The sequence below is a fragment of the Phragmites australis genome, chromosome 20 (genome assembly GCF_958298935.1).
Source record: "Phragmites australis chromosome 20, lpPhrAust1.1, whole genome shotgun sequence".
NCBI lineage: Eukaryota > Viridiplantae > Streptophyta > Magnoliopsida > Poales > Poaceae > Phragmites > Phragmites australis.
In genome coordinates, this window is record NC_084940.1 from 9625967 (window position 1) to 9647084 (window position 21118).

Sequence of the window (21118 nt, forward strand, 5' to 3'; positions counted from 1 at the left end):
TTGATTGATCATGGGGAAAAGCCGGTTAATCTTTTCTTACCCAAAGCAAAGCCTATACAACTAATAGCTAAGATTTACTCAAAGCTCTTACCTCTTGAGGGGTAATAGGAGTACCGTAAAAGTGCTTAATTCTTAATCGATGGATCTTATGTGATGGATATAACAATGCTTAATCGGGCAAACTGCTAGAGTCTAGACATGGCACCGTGCTAAGGTCATTTTGAAGACCATTTGTTTGCAACACGTGCCGCTGAAGGCCGGGATCGATAAAAAAAAAAAAAAACAAACACCCCGGATTGAGCCACATATATCCAAAAGTGTTGATTCTGGATTGCTACCGAATTGCATTTGCCAATCTAGTAGGTTAGGCCAATTTCGGCAGAAGCGTTATCAATCACAACAGTAACCAATACGGGATGAGTGCAGCCGCAAACCAGCTCCAGCGGGAACGTTTACCTCTGCCAAGTGGCAGAGTGATGAAGACAGAGGATGGGAATGATGGCCAAATAGGTCACTTGGGCCGGTTTGGTACGGACTCAGCTCGGCACGGTCCAATTAACCCGGCTACTGTAACGGACCGTGCCGTACCGGCCCGCGTGCCGCGCCCTAGGCCCACGCACGACCTATCTGTCATCGTGCTGTGTCGGGCTGGCTCGGGCACTGTTGCGGCACGGCTGGCTACAGGGCGAGGAGGCCGGGGGCGCGACGGCAAGGCGGAGCGGGGTGGTCGGGCGGAGCGGGGCGGCCAGGCGGCAGGCCGGGGAGGTCGTGGGCGAGGTGGTCAGGCAGCGGGGTGGGGAGGTCGGGGACAAGGCGGCACAACGGCGGGGCGGAGCGTGGCGACCGAGCGGCGGGGCGGGGAGGTTGGGGGCAGGGCGGTCGGGCGGCGGGGCAGCACGACGGTGGGGCAGAGCGGGGTGGCGGGGCGGTGGGGTTGGGAGGTCAGGGGTGGGGTGGGGTGGCCTACGACGGGGTGGGGCGGCACGGTGGGGGGCGGGGAGGCACGGTGGCGAGACGGGGCGGGGCGGCAGGGCGAGGAGGTCGGAGGTGGAGCGACCGACGGCGGAGTGGGGAGGCCGGGGGCGGGGCGGCACAGCAGCCGAGCAGGGAGGCCGAAGATGGGGCAGGCTGAGCCCGTGTTGACCCATGTCGAGCCGTGCCCGTGCCGACCGGTCTAAATTGGGTCGTGCCGTGCCGACCCGTCATACCGAGTGTCAGCCCAGGCACGACCCGGCTAGTCGTGCCGTGCCATGCCTAGGTCGTGCCTATAGTGTCGTGCCTCAGGCCGGTCCAGTAGGTACGGTCCAGTTGGCCATCTTTAGATGGGATACTCTAAATATGAGAGGTTCACAATACTGTTTATCAGTTATGTATCACTATTTATAGAGATGATTGTGGATCAAAGGTAGGAAATATGGTAGCTGCTAGGAAAAATAAGGGATAAAAATAAGGAATAATATAATAATATTAGAGAATATTGTAATAGTTTAATACAGAATGAATTTTTAAATAGCAAATAGAATCTGTAGACTGCATAGGGTCTTAATCCAAGTGACATCTATCTAGGATGCGACAAGACCCAAGTTCTTTCCAAGCTATCAGGCGGGCTCTGCTTTCAGCTATCACACATCTGCGTCAGGGCAGGGAAATTCAGATTCGATCCTGTTGTTGTGCTTGTGAGGCCTGTTATTTAAGCTCAAAATTCATGAAGTCCACCATTAAGATACTATTGCTAAATGAATTCAATTTCAAACACTAACAAAAAAAACTGAACTCAGTTCACGTATCCATCTGCATTTGCAGGCTGATGTTCTGGGCGCCATTCGTCAACTTCTGGAAGTTCCCGAGGGATCCAACCATGAAGTACCCTTGGTCCAAGCCAAGGAGGGCACGCCGCTGTTCAAGGACAGATACCCGCCTATAGACTTACAAATCATAATGTACTGCTCGTATAGGCTCACGCATCACGGTCAGCATTTCTTTACCTGAACCTGTGAAAAAACAATATCGCAATCTACATGGGGCAGGTGCTCTGGAGACTCGGCTATCAAGTGCATTTTCTTGTACAGTACGCGCATGCAGGAATCGAAGCATACTTTGTGCTTGAGAAAAGATTACACCCTACGGTGAATGGGCTTATCTATAGGCGTATAGCCTTGCAAAATGTACTACTCATCTGAAGTGTATGATCTTCTTCAGGTTTGCTCTCCAGCTCACAGAAACGTGGTGTTGTTTCTTATTTGAATGTTCCAAAGGCAAATTTAATCAACGTGGTCAATTTAATTATTCAAAAAGGCATTCATTGTTAAAGTTGTACTGAGCCTTTGACATTATATATGCATCATATTTGACGAGGGGTGATACTTAAATATATTGCAAAGAGTATGGATGTGCTTAATCAAATCCTTTCATTTCAGTTTCAGCAAGATTGAACTAACAAGCTCTTACATTGTCACTGCTCATGCATTATCATGATCAGCATTCGAGTCTACCCATCAATACTATAATCGCAGCACATGAGCCTAGCTGCAGCACAGCTCAAGTAAATCTTCAGCGAGCACCATACCCTACGACTTCTTGAGTTCTTTCCATCCTCATGCATGTTCCCTCTTTCTTGGCCGAGAAAAGGCGAGCACGCTTTCTAGGAAAATTTGTTCCGGTGGGGAGGAGCACGGTGAAAAGGCGCGTGGTACTCACGTCATGATGGCGTGGTGATGATATCAAGCGCACGCGGGGCCCGCCCGCTCGGTGGTGGAGGCACGAGCACCAGAGACTCTCAGCTCGGTGGCGTGGTGCAGTGCGGTGGTGGCATCATCACCTCCGATTCACACTCCACGATATGATCCATCGATCAGATCAGTCCGTCTCACTGCCCACAACCATACCAGAGTATACGCACCAGTGCCTCCATTAGCAGTTTAAAAGGCGTGTAAACTAATCGGACCAATCGCGTTAGACTCTGGAGCCTTCTCGAGATATTTGAGTACGTTGGGTGGCATATTTGCCAGTGCCGCATCCAGCGACTTGATTCTGCCGGACCCGTCCAGCTCCGTCGGCACAACCTGCTGAGCAAAAGCTCGACAACCTCGCCAACAGTAGCCGTTTGATAACCTGACAAAATGCTGTACGCCACGCAGCGATGCAACGCGTACGAGTTCGGACAAAAAGAAGGGCGAAAGAGGAAGCACGGAAAGGACGAAAGACATGTTTATTTTGTTGATGGTAAGTAATTACATTATATAATAGGTAGAAGTTGATTGAATCTAAATTGTTACAATATGAGAGTTAGATTATTACAAACTGAAATTTAATAAAATTATATTTATTTCAATTTACAGATTATAAATCATAATCTACCGTCTTTTTTTTAACAGAAGAATGAGCTATGTTTTATTGAAAACAAAATAACGGATTTATAGGTACCACATCACCATATACATCACTAAGTAGATCTGAAGACACACCGACCAAAGCTGGAGCTCGAGAGACATACAAAAGCAACATGCCGTCTACAGTCTTGAAACAAACGTGGCCTAACACAGGAGAGCCAAAAAGACCTTTCTACCAGACCCGGCCAACTTTCGCGAGCACAATCCTTTTTTCCATCCGTCCATCAAGCGACGAACCTAACCAACCGAGCCGCCTGCCCAGTACCCGCGCTGCGCGTTACCGGCGGAGATAGCAGCGGCTGAGGCGACGGACGGGTGGACGGCCGCGCATCTCGGCCGGCGGAACGATTCCTCAGAGAGCGTGCGTGCGTGCATGCTGAGCCAGGCACGGACGGGACGGGGCGGCAGCCTGCGGGACACAATCATCCGGTCGCACCTCGGGCCGCGCGCGCGCTCTCGGCACGTCACGAGAAATAACTGCGCGAGGCGTGGGCTGCGCGGGCGCACGCACCTGCCAAAAAGCCGCGCGCGGACGGGCCGACACAATCACGCGGCCACGCAGCCGCGCAGCCCGGAGCCGCTCGCGCTCGCTTGCTCGCCCGGTCGGGCCCGCGCGGCAGGGGGGGAGGCGCGGGAGGGACAAAACGTGGCTCGCGACAAGCAGGTGCGTGCGCCTTTTGCTGCCGCCCGCCGGTTCGGTTGGCTCGCTCGCGGCGCGCTTAGGACTAGCCGATAGATAGGCTCTCGGCTGAGCTGCTGCTTCTGCTGCTTTATTTGCGAGGGGCTGCGCTGTTCCCTGCGGCGGTAGCACGCCGGAGCGGGGTGCCTTTTTCCATTGACTGCTCGGCAGCGATGGTCGGCTTTATGCTCGGCGCGCTGGGTCCACGGCCGCGCCGATGCATCACGGATTCACGGGCGCGGAGGTTTCAAACCGCCCCCTGATGGTCAAATCACAGGCTCGGCTTCCTTTTCCGAACCTGAGACGCAGCTGTTTCAACTTTCAAGGCGAGTTGGCTGCTGGTGAGCCGTGTGGCGCCGTAGTTTCTACTTCCAACAAAATCAAATAAAACTCAAAAAACAATTTTCAAAACTAGGTGCTTTCCAACTTCTCTACCAATTTCTGTAAGGGAGCGACCTTCTACGTAGGTACGGTACCTTAAACTAAATTTTTTTTTAGTCAATACATCTTAGCCCTTACATAAACATCGGATAACGTTGCGCTCTCTCTCTTCTCCTCGTGCCAACTCGTTTGGCTCCCTACGTATTGTCTCACCTCTCTTCTTGCTGACGGCTCCTTATCACCACATTGTCTCATCTCTCTTCCCTCCCACGGCTCCTTATCACCGCATTGTCTCATCTCTCTTCTCTCTGGCGGCTCCTTATCACCTGATATTTCACTACCTTCCAACCATTTGTTTCTCGTCACCCCCACCACCGGCATTGTCAATCGCCCTCTTCTCTATCTGAAGCTCTAACTTTGCCACCACCATATTGTCACACCGCTTTACCACCACCCACACCTTCTGTCACCCACACCTTCTAAACTCACCCCTCTAAGGTTAGCCTTAATCCTAAACCACTGAAACACTAACCTCATTAGTGCTGAATTGTTCGTCCACTAAAATTGCCAAGCATTTTTAATCGGCTTAGGAGGAGACTTTTCCTTTCACTAACCCTTGCCCCTTCCCTATCCCTCCCTCGTATGCGTCCACTAAAATTGCTAAGCATTTTTAATCGGCTTAGGAGGAGACTTTCCCTTTCGCTAACCCTTGCCCCATTCCCTCCCTCGATGCCATCATGCCATGACACTTGTGCCACCATATCCCCGCTGCTGCCTAAAACTCATCACAACCCTATCTCCTTACTCTCTTCCATTATATTGCAAAACTATTCAAATCCAACTTTCAAGAAAAAAAAAATCTAAAGTAAGCATTAAAGACAAACTCCAACATCACCAAATGTTAGACCTAAAGTACTAGCTTATGCCATCAATCCGATCACAACCGACTTTACTACTCTAGTCTTTACTTGCCTAGTCACATCCCTGTTCCATGCAAAACATGAACTCTATTTGATCATAAATATAGTTTCATTTAGACTTAAGCATAAAAGTTAAGGTGGAGAGTATAATGACCCTATTAAGGTGGAGTGGCTAATTCGTTACGTTGATTAGAATGTATTTATCGAAGAATAAAACAAAAATGTGTATTATAATTATGATGGTCTTATATTTGGTCTTATATTTGGATTGGAGGAACATCTACATGAAAAAAAAATATCTAGAAAGGCAGCAGCGGCCCCCCGACTAGTGTAGTGCCGTACACGAGGCCTGCCTGGCTGGTTCGCTCGCCGTCTCGTCCACTACCGTGCAGCGGGCGCCAAAAGGCACGAATGCACGATAAAAAGCCATCCCCCGAAGCTGTCGCCGTGCGCGGTAGCCACGAGCACCCGGCATAAAAGGCGAGTAGGCGACGCCCATTTGACCGAGAGCGAGAGCAACCGGAAGCCACCACCACCAACCGAGATCTCCAAGACCAGCTAGAGGAGCAGAAGCTTGTGTGTCCTCAGTCATGTGGGATGGAGGCGTCGGCCACGGGAGCCAAGAGGCCGCGCATCAGCTGCTCCCGTGGCTCGGCGCGGTGCCGTTCTCCGAGCCGGCAGTGGCGGGATTCGTCGGCGGTGTGTTCGGGCTCGGGCAAGGCGGGGTGTTCGGGTTCGGGTTCGACGCCGCGGCTGCGGCACAGCAGCAGCGCGCGGAGGAGGGCAGCGGCAAGGGGGTGGTATCGGGGCTGCTGGGGTGCCTGCAGGCGGAGCTGGGGCGAATGACGGCGCGGGAGATGATAGACGCCAAGGCGCTGGCGGCGTCGCGGAGCCACAGCGAGGCCGAGCGCCGGCGGCGGCAACGGATCAACGGGCACCTCGCCAGGCTGCGCAGCCTCCTCCCCAACACCACAAAGGTGATCATTGGATTGATTCGTTCTGTACTAGGCATGATGCATCGATCATCTCGCACACATATCCCAACGACCTAACTTGTTAACCCCACATCAAATTAACTCGCCACCATTTCGGTGATTTCAATATATACTCACGTCGATCTCCTCCTCGTCGTTCTCGTTGGTGCAATCAAAGGATCAAGTACTTGACTAAGAAGTTCATGATCCATAATGGCTGTCACGGATCGATGAGCCTAGTGTAATCATGGCTAGTTAAGGGCAAGGGATTAGCTAGTTTCAGCGATGAAACCTATTACGGCTACACGTATTTCGATTGATTATGTGTTCCAAGGCTGGCAAAATAGCTATAGTTTCAATCGATTTCACTTGCATGTAGCGAGCTGTAGCTTTGCCAAAAGGTGTAATTTGTATGATTATATGAAGCGGCTTCCAAGGATCTAGTACTTTGCTGGGCATGAGGTTTATCCTTAACTAATGATCACTTCCATGCGCTGTGCTACTTGTATAGATTCAATATTTCATTCACATGATAAGATGAAATGTATACACTGGTTTTTTAATAATAGAAATACAACTCAGTCTCTGTACACAAGTATATGTACATGTACTAAGATCTAGTTTGACAGAGCTTAGCTCAACCTATCTTGTGTTGGTAGGTTAAGATTAAGTAATTTAAGTATTTATTTTTAGATTAAAATAGAAATGAAATGATTTATCTAAACGACATCGGTGCATCTATAGTTTTAACTTCATCATTTTTAAAGCTAGAAATAATTAACTATAAGATATCTTGAAGCTGGAGTTCTACCACTAAAAACCAATATGAACACATATAAATTGGATAAATGCTAGTATTAACAACGTGGTGGGCATCAGTCCGGCAATGAGGCAGGAGGCATGCAACGCGCACGCCATATGTGTTGCATGCCGAACTCCTGACAGGATATAAGGAGGCAGCACTAATCTTTCATTCGGCCAGCTTTAATTGTTAAAGCTAGCTCACCTCAGTATTTTTCCATCTCTTCGAGGTATGATAAATTATAAACAATAGAATCTATATAAATTTTGAAAAGTGTATTTTAATAGTTAAAGCTAGCTTCATTGGAGCAGCCATACGGGAAGCTAACAGAGGTAATACATACTCCCTCCGATTGCAAATATAGGTCGTTTTAGACTTATGCACAAGGATTAAGAAAGTAGATTAAATGACCTTGTTGCCCTTCATTTATTTTACATTGGAAAAGATAACTCATTCATTTGTGAGAGTAGTAGTATTTATTAAACAAGGGTAAGACGGGAAAAAGAGAAAAAAAAGTACATGGAAGTTCGAGAATGACTTATATTTAGAGAATAGTTGAGGAGGCTAAAACGACCTACATTTGCAACCAGAGGGAGTACTAACTTTGTTTTCTTTTAGTATAGTTTTAGTTTTCGGTACATAGATCAATATTACAATAATTTTTTCATGATATATTTATCTTTCTTTATTTCTTTAACATTTTAATGACATATAAATCACTAATCTACTATACTCATTAAATTAAAACTTCACTTTAGTAAAATATCATTTTAAAAATCTAAAACAATATTTATTTAATATATAATTAAAATTTAAAAATGATAGGAACGGAGTTAGTAGTATATGACAGTACGACACCACCACGCACACCTACCCGCACCTATGTGTAAAAGCTCAAAAATCGACGAGAATGCAGAGAAAAGCAGCACCGCGACCGCAATTCTTGTAAGCTTTTTTTCTCCACATTCACCCTTGATAATTTCACTAGTGTGTGATTGTGCTACCCTATTCGAAGGTCTAAGCGAGATTAATCATCATGCTGCTCGTGATACGATTCTTTCAGATTGATAATTCACTCGTGTAATTCTATGTGCTTGATGCATGCGTGCAGACGGACAAGGCGTCGCTGCTGGCCGAGGTGCTCGATCACGTGAAGGAGCTGAAGCGGCAGACCTCGGCGAAGATGGTGGCAGCGGCCGCCGTCTCGGGTGACGTCGAAGCTGCCGGGCCGGCGCAGCTGCTGCCTACGGAGGCCGACGAGCTGGCCGTTGACGCGGCGGCCGACGGCGGTGGTCGGCTCGTGGTGCGGGCGTCGCTCTGCTGCGAGGACCGCCCGGAGCTCATCCCGGAAATCGTCCGGGCGCTCGCCGCGCTCCGGATGCGCGCGCGACGGGCCGAGATAACCACGCTGGGCGGGCGCGTACGGAGCGTGCTCCTCATCACCGCGGACGATGCAGCGGATCAGAGCGGTTACGAGGATGGGCATTCGAACGCCGTGCACGGCGGCGGCGACGACATGGACAACGAGCGCGCTGCCTCGCGACGGAGGCACGAGTGTATCGCGTCGGTGCAGGAGGCCCTGCGCGGCGTCATGGACCGCAGGTCGGCGAGCAGCGACACGTCATCGTCCGGCGGTGGCGGCGGGAGCATCAAGAGACAACGCATGAACTACGGCGCGCATGAGCAGTGCTCGGTGTAGTACGGCGTTATAGCATAAGGCGCTTAGGCCGTTCATGCTTTGCATGGATGCATGCACGCATATCTGCATGCATGATGGAATGGATAAGTTGAAGGTTCAGGAGGGAGTGTTTTATGTATCCCTTTGTATGTTCCACATTTAATCATGTGACTGATTGCTGAATTTGCAGGCATTGGGGAAAACGTGATATGGGTGTACAAATGTAGAATCTCGGGGGTATAATGGAAGGTGGAATTGGCGGCATGTTTTTCCCTCTCAATTCCATCGTTGCTGGAGACAGTGGCGGAGCTTGACTATAGATTAAGAAGGGGCCAGCACTTGGCGGAGTTTAACTAGCTAATTAAGTTAGATACTCAATAATTTATCTAAGAATTTGTCTCTCTTGGCCCTCACATAACTCCGCCCTGGCTGGAGACGACCTGCCAAGCATGAACACGGTGTCGAATGAAGCACCATTTTCAGTCGTCTGTGCAATAGCATTTCCGTTGTTCAAAACATTGGGAACCCAACTAAAATCATGTCTTATAGGTTTTTCCTATTATCTGCATTTGCAAGTCAGCTAAACATAGAGTCCATGGTCATCTATGATCGATTTGTCTGGACAAAGTACGTTGAGATTCAAGAATTCTTTGTTTAGGAAAAAGAAGAACCCTTTATTTGTTTTTAATGCTCTAATCTTTTGTTGTAGTTAATCGGACATCCTGATGTCTCCTTTTCGATGTTCTTGGACAGGGTTTTTAGCCATGTGCGCTTAGAGACAAGATGCGGGCAGAATTAGAAGCCGAAGGACAACAAAGATGCCTGGTTGAGCTCAAAAGTGAAACAACACGGCGGCGCGTGAAAGCGTGGAGGAGGACCATAGGCGCACCGCTATCCGTACATGGAGGTGGTTCAGTAGTTTTGCGTTGCATCTTGCATGCATGGACATCCATGTATGGACATAGAGGTGCTTGCAGTCGAGCTTGAATGAAGCGAGCGCTGGTGCCGTTCAACGACATGGTAGCAGAAGCACGGTAACACGGCAGATCCAGAGAAAACGACAGGCGGATAGATTTCCCGTGCGTGCGTGCGTGCGTGATGCGGCCACTTACTCACAAAGTCAAAGTGGTTTCACGTCAGTACGTTCCACTTCGCACCGGCACTAGATCCGGTGGGGCCGTCCCGGAAGAATGTTTCGCGGCCGTGAGATGGACGCCAATTCAAAGGGTCGCCTCAGCTAGTGCCCTCGCCGCTCGCCAGCACGTAGGAGCAGCATGAGGGGCTGTTTGGTTGGGAGTCAAAAGTAACTAAGTTAAAATTTGGTCGTATTTTAAAAATTTAGTCTCTATTTAATTTGATGTTAAAATTTAGTTATGTTTTGAAAAAATTTGGTCGGTTAAAATTTTTCTATAGTGTTTTTAGATAAATCTCAGAAGTTCAATTCGTATGTCAAAATTTTTGGCTGATCAAATTTTAATTTGGTCTTAAAGTAAATACCATTTTAGAGATCAAATTTTAGCATTGCTCTGATTTACTAACTTCTAACTAAATTTTAACTTGGCATGTTCAGATCAAAAACCAAACAACCTTGAAATGCCTAATGATCCCAAAAGAGAGAAAGTAAAATCTAATTTTCGAGGATGCGGACGTTAGCTATCTCGCTGCATGCTCGTTGATGCTAAGCCGCTCTCACACTCGTGAAGAATATGTGTTCGGCTCCTCAAAATATTTTGTTCTACTCATCCTCAAATCTCCAGATATCTCACCCATGATATCTTCCTAAAATCCCAATCAATCTTTCTCTCTCACCCATGCTCAGCTCCTCCCCCAAATCTCTACCTCTCCTCCCGTGCTTCACTCTCTCCCCCAAATCCCACTCTCATGTGGTGTGGTCTCCTAAATCTATCTTTTTGTGTGTGCTCTGCTTGTTTATCTTCTCCATTGATCTCTCTCTCTGCAGTGATAGGAGTTCGAAGGCAACCTCAGATCTGGCACGATCCGCCCCTCAGCCTCCGCCGTATGCCATGGGGGCGGTATGACAACGTCCGTCAGTAAGGCTGAGAAGGAGGACGATAGAGCGGCATCTGCCGATGAGGCGAGAAGGAGGGCCTCATCCTTAGGACACTTTCGCGTACAAGATTACCATCAGTATTAAGGACCCCAACATGCAATGCGTTGTGCTTGTATTGGTGATTCCTCTTGTTACCAATGTGATGCTTTATATAGATGCACACCAAAGAACGGTCACAAATCCGATTGACAAAAACAACGATTCATCAGCAGCAGTGGCATCTCTCTGTTCTACCAATTTGCGTTTTGTATTTTGTATCGATTTGCCTATATATTGCTTCATATTTGCCAAGAAAATAAATCAAATTATTTTTTATGTTTGTTTATAGTTCTACCAAATTACTCATACACTGCTACAAATTTGCCAAGCGAAATACATCAAATTGCCTTTTCATTCTGTGTACAGCTATCCTAATTATGCTTCTCATAATCAACTATCTAGGTGCAAATCTTGTGTTGATTTTGGTTTTTCAATCTTAAATCTAAGCTCTATTGTTTTAACCAAAATAAGTATTTTTTATTTTGCTTTTATGATATCTGAATTATGCAAATTTGCTGGCACATTTGTTCCAACTTGCTTCTGAGTCCATTCTACTTTGCTTACAACTTTTAAAAAAAATGCTTATCTAGCTGGGTGAATAGGGAAAAAATATATAGATTTTTTCTATTTTTTTCTTTGGTTTTGTCGCATAATGTGTTTGGAGCTGGTATACTAAGTAACCAAAAAGAAAAAAAATTAAGGGCACACGTTAAAAAATGAAGGTTAAATATTGAAAAATGAAAAAAATGAAGTAGTGTTTAGACTAAATTATATTAAATACGGGTGTTAATGTTAAGATACTGTAGTATGTATTACCGGAATCAATCAGCGACGCCGTGCGAAGATTGCTCGCGGGTGCGTGCGCGGCACTTTCCGCTAGCGAGCCGTGCCGTGTGCTGGGCCGGTGGGGGTGGGTCTCGGCTGGGTCGGCACTCGGCACACCGTAATATCCGACGACGTCACGTCGCGGCGCGACCAGCGTCGGTGCCCGAGATTTCGTGGCAGCCGCGGGGCTCACACCATTCACGGACTCGCGAAGACGTGCGAGCCTGCGTGCGGCAGCGCCGCCGGTAGGACTGCCGCCACATTGGCACGCACTACGACGCCAGTCAGCTCAGCTGCCGCCCGGTTTGAGGTGTTTGAGGTGCCCGCGCGACGCTGTATGTAGGAACGCTAACAAGCCTTTTGCGCTTTGGAACAGTAGTGCGGCTAGTGCATATTAGGATAGAGCTGGTGCAATCGATCAGACAAGGATTCGTAGCGTACCAACCAGTGATAATCAATATGGTACAAATCGGAAAACTACACCTTTTTTTTTTATCATACAGCTTCAACTTTGCAGTTTTCTGACGGTTTCTAGACATTGCTACAAATCTTATCTTATCTTACATATCTAAAGCTCGATAGGGAGCTCAGCCCTTGATTGGCTGGTATTCATGAGCTTTCCTATCACTGTTGAACGACCAGATGATAAAGGAATACTGTAGCATTGTTCATGAAACATCGAACAATCCATCAAACTCCAGCAATTCCTGAGACTTCGAGACCAGCTGTTCGCCACCTTAAATCGTGGTCTCATCTCAAATCATTCCATTCTCAATTTTTTAGACCCCAATCCCAAATCCTCACACCAATCCGTCGCTGAGGCTGATGTACTGCGGGTGGTGGAGTCTCCACCACCACCCCATCACTGAAGGAGTCACCTCCTGGTGCGCCGCCACCGCCGCCAGGAGCTCTAGGAGCGATTGTCACAATCGTCATCTCCCTCAGTAGCAGCTCCACGGCAGTTGAGATCGTGTGGCTTTTAGGCCCCTACACTGTCGTCATCGTTGGCCACGTGTTCCGGCTTGCCAGGAGGGCGCCACTGCCATGGCGACTACGTAGCCACTTCGTGGAGTATGGGCTCACGCTGGATGTGGAAGGGAATGCCATCGATGAGGTAGGTACCGTGGCTCGGTGATCCGCTGTCCGTTAGCTTTGTTGCTCTTCTCTCTATGTGCTTGCAAATGCGAACTAATCTTGCAGTTTTTCAAGGTCTTGGTGGTGCATATGCTAGCTCCAAGGTCGTACACGCAAGAAGATGTGGTGGAGTTCTAGTGCCATGGCAATGATCTCTACTTGCGGCTCGTGCTCATGGCTTACTTGAACGCTCGCGCAAGAACTTTAGTTACCTAATTTTGAAAGGACCTTGATGTCGACTAGAAGGGAGGGGGTAAATAGGCGTTTTAAAAACTTCATCAATTTTTTATAGTTTGCCTAAACTTGCATTAGAAATTAACTAACAAATCTTTTACAAGTAAAAAATCTAAATATGTTAGGTTCAACTAGTGCATAAACACTCTAAAACAATTGTGAAGAATTACAATCTTAGAGTGACAAAAAGCTATTCAATTCTAACAACAATAACTAGGTAGGATGCGATTAAGGATCATATCACTTCATATTATATAGAATTATTTGGACCACTTGTGGGTAATCAGTTTTCAATGCTTGAGACTTGCAGGGAGGACTTACCTCAAGTCACTGATATAGAAAATGATTTGCTCACTTGAATATTACATGTTTACTGAGAGTAAGGTAAAGGAGGCTATATTCCAAATGGAGCATAACAAAACACCTGGGCCGGATAGCTTTCCGGTAGAGTTCTATCAAGTATTTTGGGAAGTAATCAAGGCCGATTTGAGGACCCTATTTGCTGATTTCCATTCAGGAGTATTCCCTCTTTTTAGTCTCAATTTCGACATCATAACATTACTACCAAAAGAGCAAAGAAGCAATCAAAATACAACAATACATACCGATTTGCCTATTGAACGTTAGTTTCAAAATTCTCCCCAAAGAGGATACAAATAGAATTGCTAGTGTTAGTCAAAAGGTTATAAACCATCCCAAATTGTTTTTATACTCGGAAGATATATTATGGAAAGGGTAGCTATACTACATCAAATGATGCATGAGCTACATAGGAAAAAGCTCAATTGAGTAATCTTTAAGCTTGATTTTAAGAAAACTTATGATAAGGTTAAATGACCATTCCTTCAACAAACTATGTGAATGAAGTGTTCAGTGGTGCTCATGGGTTAAGCAATTTGTAACTGGGGAGTGTTATAGTGAAAGTAAATAAGGATGTTGGTCATTATTTTTAGACTAAGAAAGACTTAAGACAAGGTGACCCGTTATCACCTATTCTCTTTAACATAGTGGTAGATATGCTTGCTATTCTGATAGCTAGGGCTAAAGAGGCAGGCCAAATACAGGGTATTGTGCCTCACCTTACTGAGGAAGGACTCTCAGTATTACAATTTGTAGATGACACGATATTGTTTATGGAACATGATATTAATCAGGCTAAGAACATGAAATGCTTGCTTTGTGTATTTGAGAAACTCTCTGGCCTAAAGTTAAATTTCCATAAATGTGGGTTGTTCTGTTATGGTAAAGGTAAAGAGTTTGAGGAACAATATTCACTAATATTTGGTTGCGAGATGAGAAGTTATCCCTTTAGATATCTCAAAATTCTAATGCATCACCAAAAATTAAACAATAATGATTAGGAAGTAATAGAGGAAACAATTTAGAAGAAACTTAGCAGCTTGAAAGGTAAACATCTAACCATTGGAGGTCGCCTTGTCCTCATCAACTCTGTCTTAAGTAGTCTTGCGATGAATATATCATTTTTCTTTGAATACCACGGGGGTACTAAAGAAGTTGGATTATTATAGATCATGATTCTTTTGGCAAAGTGATGAACATAAGAAAAAAATATCGTTTAGCAAAGTGAGGGATCTTATGTAAACCTAAGGAGAAAGTTGGTATGGATATCCAAAACCTTGATATCCAAAACAGATGCTTACTAAGTAAATAGTTATTCAAACTGTTTAATGAATAGGGCTGTGGTAGCAATTGCTTATGAACAAATATCTAAAGAATAAAACACTTGGTGAGGTGCAATGGAAACCTGGGGATTCCCAATTTTGGGCTGGATTTATGAAGGTTAAGGATCAGTTCTTAACCTAGTGGGCAAACGTATACTGGATTAGTATCTGGTTAGTGGAAAAATATCATTCGGTGATTTCTTGGCAGCACACCACTGGCGTGTGTTATGTGTTTCGCGAACACGGCTACATAGAATTCACTGACTCGTGAGGAAAGCTGAACAACCTCTGCAGAGTGTAAAAACTGTTATAACAACCATGCTCATGGTTATAAGAGACTTGGATCCTCACATGATTAGTGGGTTGTGGTTGTTGGTTTGGTTGTAGTACAGGGAGTACTAGACGTTTGTGGTATGCAAGGTGGGGAGCCTTGTATGCTGAGTGTTGGACTATTTGGGTTACATTCACTTAATAATTATTTAATACTTTTTGAGTTCAAATATGTTTTCATTAATCGCATTTACGCAAATATACCATATGTTAGCCTATTCTTGATATGAGTCTGCATATCATTACTTTTCCACACTTGCTGAGTACTCTATGTGCTCACCCTTGCTATCTCCTACAAAATATATGCTGCTCCGTGGAAGACTTTGGAGATTTACAAGACGATGACCTAGCGTTCTAGGAGCGTGTCTTCCGGTCGGTGCCTGTGGAGTCCTTGGTCGCCGATGCTTTCGTTCCGCTGCCGTCGTTTAGATGCTGTCATTTAGCTTTTGAAGTTGTTTAGGTGAAGTCTTTATTATAAGAAGTGAACGATTATAAGTTAAAGTATTGCTTTTGTTACTTCACCTATGACGTCTTTAGTGTGTTAATCTTCCTGGGCACACATAAGCCACACTTGGTTTTGTCCGTTAAAACCGGGTGTGACACCTAGGAGTCTGACCCATTGGCACCGAAAAATAGGAACCTTAACACTTCATAGTTGAGCTACAAGATCTCCTCTATGAATCCATTGTAGGTCTCCCTATTGTCATTGCAATCGTAGGCATCTATATGGACACCGCTATTTGTCACATCTCAAGGCATTAATTACGTAATTAAGTATGTATAATCATCATGGTGTCTTGAAATCATATTTTAAGTATTTAAAAACATTTCAAAAATATGTGTCTTGAGTCTATGTGTGTTTCCACCATTTATTTTGAGAGGAAGACCCTAGACCCTTAGGAAGAAATTGGGAAAAGACCCTCCCTTTGTGGTCCAACCACACCACCGCCGGTCTAACTACCAAAGGCATGCAAAGACATTTTGGCCTTTGTCCTGGGGCGATATGACCACCAGCACACTGTGGTTATCCACTTAATCCATCAACTGGTCTCTCTCTCACTTCCATCTCACTCTCACTCACTCTCTTCACACGAAGCGAGGGAGAGAAGGGAGAGGACGCCCCCAACGACCGGAGATTGATGGGGGAGGCTGCACCGAGCTTCCTGAACGCTTCCCCGAGCTCATCCCCTTTCTCCTCTTCACCGGAAGAGTTTCTACATGCGTTCATCCACCTTGAGCCCATACGCCACCCTGAAGCCCGATCTCCGAATCAGAGCTTCCCCGAAATGATCCCCTCCAATAGAAAGCTTCCCTGTGCTAAGGTGAGACAACTCCTACCATTTTTCCGTAATTCCCAAGCCCAAATCGGTCCCCATTCCGTTTAGACTTGAGCTTTACCCTAGCCGATGTCCCATCTATGGAGCTTTTCAAGTTTGGCTCGGTGAATGTTGTCCAAACTACCCTAGAAGCACTCCACTAGTCTCCTTGGGCACTTTGGTACCCTTCATAGTTGAAGGCATCGTTGAAGCCTTTGCTGGTGATCTTGCCAAGGTGTTGCCGGTAAGGATTCACAGTCTGACCGCTGCTCAGGCCGGTCTGACCGCTAGTTGTAGGACAAAACCTCAGTCAAACTCCATAGTCAGGAGTCAGACTGCCACTAGGGCCGGTCTGACCACCAAACCACGCAGTCTGACCGCCCAGGGGCCCGATCTGATTGCTAGAAAACCAAACTCTCTACACGCTGACAGTCTGACCACTACCATACCGTCGGTCTGACCGCTAGCTACTCGAAGCCTTACAAACTTAAGACATCTTATCCGAGGTTCAAACCTTTTCCAACCCGAGTCATTTGTCGATCTTTTGAAAATATTTTTGAAACATGATGCTTTATTGTTATTCAAGCATGCATCATATGCACAATTTTCCATCATTTATTTGTTTATGTGATACATTCTTGGTTTATTTAGAGAGTGATGCGCCGACTGTCCAAGTGATCGAAGGTGACACCGAACCACCAGAGTTTTGTGAGTGTTGTGTAGGAAGTGTCAGGCAGGCGCCGCTACAGCAAGACAAGCATTGAAGCATATTTCACCTTATAATTTGGATCATGTGGTGTCTAAATTGATAAGTTACTGCTTATGTAAGTTATGCATGTTAAAGTTTCAATCTTGGGTTATATGGGTAAATCTATGTTAATGCATTACCTCTACCTTGAATTATTGATGATCCATATCCTAAAGTTAACAATATTATTGTCTAATTTAAAAGTTTTTCTCTAATATACTTAGCAATTCATAGGTCATTGGTAGAAGTCAAGCGGTGGTTCAACCATTGTTTGTGAGCTTAGAGCTTATTTATTGTTCATAAGGATCATGATGATGTTGGGAAGTATGAGTTGTGAGGATGAGGTGAGATGTGGGCAGTGCTAGGGGTAGATTGGGAGAGGAACCCAAATGCCATAGACCACTTGTGTCGATTAAGCACCAACCATTATTGCAGTTGGCTCTAGCACTTTCCGTAATAACAAAATATCTAGTATGGGAAGGATGAGCCGAATATCTTGTGTAGCTGTGATCCTTTGGCTTGAACGTCTTGGGTATTGTCAGCATAATAGGCTTGTAAGGGGTATCTAGTTTGCTCGAGGAGTAGTTCTAGAATCCCCAGCACCTAGAGGCGCATGTCCCAATCGATCGGAGCTTACATGGGAAAGGTTGACACGGGTACCCCCTTACGTGGGCCTGTGTGGTTAGGCAAGTCGAATGGTCCTCAAGTTGTGTGTGTAAAGATGTACCTCTTGCAGGGTATAAAAACAATTCAAATTGCCACGCTCTCGGTCATAAGTATCCTTCTGTTCATTGGCACCAGTCATAGAGTACCGATGTGGGATGATGGTATGGTATGTTGGAAAATGGTTGGTGATGGCTATTGATGAGATTGGATGGTTCTGTTACAGATATGTTTGTGTTATGTTTTCAGGATAGAAGGGTATTGCATATGAATCTACTTAACCTTGTGGTTGATTCCTTGCTAACTCATCCAAATGCATAATTCTTGGAGTCGGGCTATTATATGTACCCATTATAGATTAAGTCTTGCAAATACCTTTGTACTCACGCTGCTTCTACATGTGCTACAGGTGAAGAGGAGCTAGCGTTTGGTTACTTCACGCCCGCTGATGTAGGTGACGAGCAAGAGTAGTGCAAACTACTCGAGTGACAAGATTTTAGGGTGGTACCTCAAGGCAAATGGCTTCACCCATCTTTTGTTGTTCATAGATTTTATTTTCCACAACATAGTATCTCTAGGTGGCTAGAAGGTGAGAGTGTTCTTTTGTCCTCCTAGTGTTCGTGCATTATAAATTGTTGTAAATGATAATCTTCTAAAGACTTATAATATAATTTCATTACTCGCTCTTTGTTAAGCTTTCTTGTGATGACATATGTTGGAAAGGCGTGTGCTCCAATCTTGGGTATAAAACACATATCGGGACTACTAGGATAGTATTCTGATTAATCACTGTGATCATGATTATGTAAATAATTAAAAAAATGATTAATTAGAATACTATTTGGATGGTTCCACACACTATTTTGGTTGACGCTCTTATTATCTTGTGCGCTTGTATAAAATGTAAGCCATTTATGTCATATCTTTGGAATGTGAGGGTTGTAGTTGACAGTCCATGAGCCAACACATTCAACTGAGCACACTCTATCTGCTTATCTATCACATGCCTACGTAACTAGGTGCCAAAATGATATCAGTGCTCTCACGCGATCCAAACATTGGACTTCCCTGGGGTTTTGGTGTGTAGCATCTTCTGGTGTTCTTTGACATACGGGCCCACTACAACTGATTGTTGCAGAACTATGATATATGCTTGCATGAATAAATGGGTCGTTAGTGCGGAATGAGTTTGCACATATCATTCCTTTCCCTTGTAGCCTCCCCTCATGGCAAGATACAAGCATACAATTCGATTTGAGATTCATGTAGTCGACATAGAAATCAATGACCTCCTTGGTTCCCCAGCCCTTAGCCATGCAGCCTTCCGGTCGATTTGGTTTATGAACATATTTCTTCAGAACTCCTATGAACCTCTCCAAAGGGAACATCTGATGCAGAAACATAGGACCAAGAATTCGTATGTCTTTCACTATGTAAACAATGAGATGCACTATAATATCAAAAAATGATGGAGGGAAACACGCCTCAAGTTGAGATAGAGTCTCCACCACGTCTTCTTGCAGCTTATCTAGCTTGGTCTGATCGATGGTTTTCTGTGATATCGCATCGAAGGATGAACACAACTTTATGATTGGGTTTTGGACCTTCGGCGACAGAATACCTCTAATTTTAATTGGAAGCATTTGTGTCATCATCACATGACAATCATGAGACTTCATGCCAGTTAATTTTAAATCTTTCATGTTTACTAGTCTCTTTATGTTGGCAGAGTAACCGGATGAAACTTTGATTCCATGCAATCACTTGCACATTGCAATTTTCTCCGCCTAGCTCAGACTATAGCTAGCTGGACCAAGATATTTGTTGTCTTCTTCCATATCTTCGGGATATAGATCCTGCCTAAGTTTCTAACATTTCATGTCCTTCTGTGCTTGGAGTGTATCCTTTGTTTTGCCAAGTATGTATAGTAACATACCAATCAAGCTATCACACACATTCTTCTTTATGTGAATGACATCGATTGCGTGTCGAACCGCCAAATCCAGCTAATAAGCTAAGTCATAAAAATATATTTCTTTTTGAACATAGGAGCTCTAAATTTGATTTTGAAACCGGTGTACTCTCACATCCCTTTCCAAGGATAACCCTAAGTTCCTTTACGAACTCATATACCTATATCCCAGTGCGATGCTTAGGAGGTGATCGAGTCTCAACTTTCCTATCAAAAGCTCTCCTATTGTTGTGGTACGGGTAATCCCTGTGAAATTTATGATGACCTAGATACACCATTTTCGGTAGTTCTTCAACCACAAGCTCTCTGTTTCATACAAGCAATGTATGCATACAAAGTAGCATTTGACAGTTTGGCCTGATAGGTTACCAAGGGCTAGGCAATCTTGGATTATTACAAATAGCATTACGCGTAGGGTGAAGTTCTCTCGTTTGTGTTCATCCCATACCCGCGCACCATCGGTCTATAGTGTTACAAGATCTTTCATTAATAGTTTCAGGTAGACATCGATATCGTTGCTAGGTTGCCTCAGCCCTTGTATCAGCACTAGCATTATAATGCACTTATTTCATACACAACTGTTGGAGTAAGAGTTCGTCTTGCCCTAGCAAATACGGTGAGAGTTTCTTCTAAGAAGGAGACTCAAGCTTGGAGATGAAGTTGAGAGGAAGGAACACCACAAATGTATTGATAGAAGAAAAATAGATCGGTCTGGGGGGGAGTATCGCAGCATGGTTTTGTGCTTGGGAACCTTTGCATCCTGTGTGTTGCCTTGAGCGTTCTCCTTGTGACCTCCCTCTCCCCAAATGACCACGGCCCCCTATTTATAGGGTGGTACGTAGCTTAGCATACAAGTTATCACGATGTACAAATATCTAGGGCCTGACCGAATTACTGGCCCTTATCCCGGATAACTACTTTTTACCCTGTATAGAGGATAAATATCTACCATAGTAACTATTGTGGTGCATGCACCCTGAGGGGTGAGCCGGTCGCCAATTGTGGCCTGGCGCCGCGCTGTCAGGGGTGTCAGGATAACCTCCATTGTACTGGGGTGTCAGGGCGGCATCCACTAACCTAGGTATTTAATGCTGGTCACTTCCTTGCAGGCAAAGGATGATCGGCGTTCCTCTTCTGACCAATCTTTCTTGAGGCTTGATGCCTCACCCTATAGTTGTTGGGAAGCCTGCCCAAGCCTCGAAGATGGGGGCTTTGGGGAGGTATGGCTCCGGGAGATGGAGGCTTCGGGAGGCATGGCTTTGGAAGATGGAGGCTTCGGGG

The 21118-nt window shown here is 45.5% G+C and overlaps 1 protein-coding gene across 1 annotated transcript; it reads left to right on the forward strand.

Annotated features, from left to right (window-relative positions):
* The first annotated feature begins 5832 nt into the window (after nt 1-5832).
* On the forward strand, nt 5833-9006 carry LOC133901243 (transcription factor bHLH30-like). Its single transcript, XM_062342538.1, has 2 exons — nt 5833-6346; nt 8257-9006. The coding sequence occupies exons 1-2, from the start codon at nt 5960-5962 to the stop codon at nt 8842-8844; spliced, it is 975 nt and encodes a 324-aa protein (XP_062198522.1). The 5' UTR covers nt 5833-5959; the 3' UTR covers nt 8845-9006.
* Nucleotides 9007-21118: the final 12112 nt, after the last annotated feature.

Coding starts and splice junctions, on each gene's coding strand:
- LOC133901243 (XM_062342538.1), top strand. CDS start 5,960: ATGTGGGATGGAGGCGTCGGCCACGGGAGCCAAGAGGCCGCGCATCAG. Junction 6,347..8,256: donor TCCTCCCCAACACCACAAAG/GTGATCATTGGA, acceptor GCATGCGTGCAG/ACGGACAAGGCGTCGCTGCT.